General features: G+C 38.4%; 1 protein-coding gene across 1 annotated transcript; it reads right to left on the bottom strand.

The window, feature by feature from the left end:
* Positions 1-337: 337 nt before the first annotated feature.
* On the bottom strand, positions 338-1,447 carry LOC143924281 (gamma-crystallin-3-like). The gene is made up of 3 exons (XM_077448485.1): positions 1,338-1,447; positions 818-1,060; positions 338-672 (listed from the first exon to the last, which is right to left on the bottom strand). The coding sequence occupies exons 1-3, from the start codon at positions 1,344-1,346 to the stop codon at positions 391-393; spliced, it is 534 nt and encodes a 177-aa protein (XP_077304611.1). The 5' UTR covers positions 1,347-1,447; the 3' UTR covers positions 338-390.
* Positions 1,448-4,918: the final 3,471 nt, after the last annotated feature.

Here is a 4,918-nt window from a genome sequence, read left to right as displayed (position 1 = left end):
TCCAATCAGCTGTCTCACAATGTATAGCAAGAATCAACATCCACAAGTGAATCAGAAAGAGAAAATTCTATCAGGATGTACACGTTCTAAACAGTATATAAAGCTGAAGACAGCAGAAATACATGTAAAACTTGTAGGGGGATTTGTTTCATCTCTGTGTATCATCTGAGGCTGTTCACTTTACTGGGTATATGTGAGGGTTTACATCCACTTTAAGAAAGGTGGCAAATTATTATAACATACACTTGAAACTGGCTTCACTAAGAACATAGACTAGATCACTATTGTCCTTTTTCATATTCTTATAATAACAAAACTATGCAAACGCAGAGAAAAGTTTACTTTACAGTAAAGTTTTATTAACGATTAGGTGGTGATACATTTGTATTTTTATACTTGAAACTGATGCTGGACACGTCTAAAAGATCCAATTTTAGAGCTAGAAGCTCCCCAGTCAGTGTATCTTCTATACTCTCCAGGTCTCAGGTAATACTGACGTCCTTTGTAGTTGGGCTCCTCATAGAACATCCAGTATCCATCATATACATTGCAGGAGTGGATATCATTGTAGCGGAACTGCTCGTAAACATGAGGACAATCTTCAGTAAACTCCATCATCTGTCCCTTAAAGTCTTCTCTTTCATAGACACTTAATCTGAAGGGTCCACGGTGCTGTAATAAATAAAATGTATTATGTCAATTGCTGTTGCTTTAGAAATATGGTACAGGTGGGAAGGAAATGAAATAAACTATTGCAAGGTTGAATTCCCATTTCAAAATATTACTGAGCATATTTTAAAAATAAAGTAAAATATACCTGTGGGGTCAGGCGGCAGGATCTGATAGAGTCATTGTATCCCAACCATTGCTGGAAATCAGGATATTCTCCCTTCCTCAAAAAGTACTGGTGTCCTCTGTAGTTGGGATGTTCATACAGGATCCAGTTCCCATTTTCCACTCGGATGGAGTTACAGCGAATTAAGTATGAAGACAAGTCAGAGGAATCAGAGTTGCACTCATAGGAGCGACCCTGGAAGTTTCTATCCTCATAGAAGACAATCTATAGACAGACGGTGACAGTATTTAAAATCGTTTTCAAAACTTATGAATGCTATATACATTATACAGTATTATTTTTTGCTTATAGCTTGCATATAACATGCTTATTTTTAATTTCAGAACTCTGACTGCTTTGGCTGCTGCTTAAAAATATTTCAAATGCACTACAATATGTCATCTAGCTATGTGCAGATAATCCTTAGAAAAAGTATAATTTCAATTCTTTACAGTACAAATTCCAGCCTGTATTCTGCCATACAAATTGAAAATTAGCATACCTTAACCATTTTGACTGGAGATGTGACCGAGGAGCTGTGAGCTGTGAACTGTGAGCTGTTTCAGGGTTGGAATGACGACTCTTTTATATACCTCTTTCTGCTGATGTTACAGAAAGTCAATGATGCTGACAGTTTTCTGTTAGCTATAGTATATGTATAGGTCTTTTGTCTTATTTGTGCACACAACTTACTTTCATTGACCTGTTGTATATTTGCAACTGCTCCAGAGGTCATAGGTGGACAGATTTCTTACAACCTAACGTCATAAAAAAATAAAATAAAGCATTGCTTTTATTTTATGTCATGGTAGATATTAAGGTAGAATAAATTACAATTCATTTGAAAGGCACTCTTTTTGCACCAAGGGTTTCAAAGCTATTCAAAAAGATGTTTGGTTGAAAAAAGATCCATGCGCATATATATATGTCTATGGCATATAATACTTCAATATGTTTATGGATGTGAGTTATGATTTAGCAGATTCGCTGCTATTAGAGAATGAATAATTAACTCCTAATTTTACAAAAAGAAAGACGATAAAGTTGCTTCTGTGGCCTATATCCACCTTGTGAATTGGAAAATGAAAAATACACCAGAAAGGAAATATGGGCCAGTCTGGATGACTGGTCTAGTTTGCACATCCAATTATTTTGGAGCCATCAGTCATTCATGGAGTCAAAGATACAGTCATGTAAAAAGTAGGAACAGCCGATAGAAATTGTGTACATATTTGAACAGGCAAGCACTAAAGTGGTCTTAAAGAATTAAGATATTTATAGCATCAAATCATTGTTTTCTTTTTGGGACTTTTAGCATGGCAACCAATATATTCAACCAATTTTTATATAAAAGTATAAATATTATTATTCATAGTTAGAAAGGACTTTCATGAGGCATGAGGCTCAAACATTTCTTAAAATCAACAATAGCAGATATTAATACAGATTTGTTTGCTAGGTGGTGATACCCAATACCATACACGACTGTACATCACCTATGCATTTTATGCATTAAGGTAAAAAACCTTCTGTGTTACTTTATACTTACCTGAGCCCAATCTCTGTCCAATGCTGTGCACAAGAGCAGTGGTTCTCTCCACTCTCAGCCTCCTCACTGAACAGATTGATAGAAGCTGGAGCCATTGACTCCTGCTGCTATCAATCAAATCCTGTGAAGAGGGAGTAGGGGAAGGAGCCGAGCTGCACTGTCTGTGTCTGCATGAGTGCTCTCATAGAAATCAGCTTTTAAAGTGGTTGTATACTCTGCTTTCACATTTTTACCTACAGGTAAGCCTATAATGAGGCTTATCTGTAGGTAAAATTAACATCTCCTAAACCTGTATGGTTTAGGAGATATCCACCTTGCATACAGCAGCTGACGTCAATGGTGCATACGGTCTGAAGGTCCAGTGGATGCTGGCAGAAAATCAGAGATCCTTGCCAGAAACAGGACTCCCGCACAGTGAGTGGCCGGAGCTGCAAACCCGGAGGGAACATGTCAGCTCTCTCAGCGGTGACTGGGAGGCGATGTTTGTGCTTCGTTCTAAGGTAAGTATTTCATAATGAGCTTTAAGGATACATTTTTAAAAAAATCTGGTCCCCAACCAGAAATGTCAACAAAGGGGAGAGCACGGGGACTATTGCGGTACACATCACAGAGGATAAAGACATTAAAAAAAAACAATTGTGTAAAAATAATATATCAATTTATTTAGACATAAAAACATAGTATTGATACAAATGATCAGGGGCTGGTATAGAAGGTGAAGTATGTCAACTAGTTTCGCTTTTCAGCTTCTTCAGGAAATACATACATCTAAAATGAATATGAAAATGCCTATGCCCCCAGGATAGTTCAGGCGACCGAGGGAAGCCTCCCCCGGTGGCTGGGAGGGGTATTTACCCCGACATTAGCCGATATCTGTGTGAAAATGTTTATGTTGAGACTCGCTGGTTTGTAAACTTGCCTCAAGACATTTCTCAGGTGACAAGCAAGTGTGAAGTTCGTCTCAACCACCAGAGATAAACCAGTATGGCTGAGAGAAATGGATGTGCCCGTGAAATAGATTAGACCATGAGCTTTAAGAAATATCTCCAATCTTCACAGAAAAAAATAATACCACATATGTAATAAAGTAGGAAAATATTAGAACTTCTTATTATGATTTTTTTGTCACCTGTGTTTATCTAGCCACTTAAAGTGGCTGTAAACCTAACACATGAAATATGAACAAAGCGTAGCCCTCTATAGTGTGTACAGTACATGTCTCAATTAAGAGCACTAAGTGTCAGTTCTGTCTGCTGCTTCATTCTCTTCTATTATATTCTACCAAGTTTTCTTGACACCAGGAGAAAAATGGTGATGGGGAGGGAGCTCCAGCAGATTGACAGTCTCAACTCTGTTCCTTTGAGTTGTGTGGAAGAGATGTGTCTTTTCCCTCCAATCAGCTCTTAGGGCACCCCTCACTGAGCTCTGCAGAGTGTAACTTTAGCTCTCTGCCCCTTTTTTTCAGAACTCTCAGACAAGCTTTATAAATTCAGTACTTTGACTGGATGTAGAGAAGATAAGACTGTAGATAAACAGGTACAACTTATATATATATATATATATATATATATATATATATATATATATATATATATATATATATATATATATATATATATATATATATATGAGGATTTGTTTCATCTCTGTGTATTACCTGAGGCCAATTACTTTGCTGGGTATGTGTAATGCCGCATACACACGACCGGACTTTCCTGGAAACTAGGTCCGACGGTCTTCTCGATGGACTTTCGGCAGAGTTCCGACAGACTTTCCGAACGAATGGACTAAGTCCATTCGAAAGTCCATTCGTTTTGAACGTGATGATGTAAACTGGACTATACAAGGAAGTTCAATAGCCAGTAGCCAATAGCTGCCCTTGTGTCGTATTTGGTCCGTCGGACCAGCACACAGACGAACAGTTTTCCAGATTTGAGTCAGTCGGAATTGATTAAGTCAGGTAGATTTGAAACATGTACTATTTCTAGGTCCGCAGGATTTTTTTCCCGAAAGACGAACGGATTAGCCCACACACGATCAGAGTGTCCGACGGACTAATCCCGTCGGACCTAGTTTGCCGGAAAGTCCGGTCGTGTGTACGCGGCATAAGGCTTTACAACCACTTTAACTCTAAACTATGTATATGTGTGTTGCCCAACTTTGAGTGGTTATACAGGGATGATGCCTATAGCTGCAGGTATTATCCCGGTATTGTTCTTTTCAGTCAGCGGTCAACTTTCTTGTAAGAGCAATCCTAGTGGCCTTCTTGGGAACCTGAGAGTGCAGCCAGCGGTTCCGCCAGCTGACCATAAAGCTGATCAAGGACAAAAATGGCCCCAATCATCTTTATGGTCTGAGAAACCAGAAGTAACAAGTATTTCATCACTTCCAGTTTCACTGGATGTTAACAAACCATTACTGGTTTGGAAAAAGTATTTAATTACACCGATCTTGGTATTATCCCAAGATTTTAAGGGCAGAGGAGACTCCAGATCTCTCAGTAAAGAGTACCTGTCAATGTCTATTGCTATTAT

Source organism: Lithobates pipiens, unplaced genomic scaffold, assembly GCF_037356315.1.
Source record: "Lithobates pipiens isolate NorthernLeopardFrog02 unplaced genomic scaffold, aLitPip1_a1.2 Scaffold_22, whole genome shotgun sequence".
In the NCBI taxonomy this organism is placed as follows: domain Eukaryota; kingdom Metazoa; phylum Chordata; class Amphibia; order Anura; family Ranidae; genus Lithobates; species Lithobates pipiens.
The sequence above is the reverse complement of the archived record's forward strand: the minus strand, read 5'-3'. Positions and strand labels throughout refer to the sequence as shown.

Bases quoted from the DNA above. Each gene is read 5' to 3' on its own strand.
- LOC143924281 (XM_077448485.1), bottom strand. The intron at 673-817 runs GTATATTTTACT...TATTTATTACAG, and splicing joins CCTGCCGCCTGACCCCACAG to CACCGTGGACCCTTCAGATT.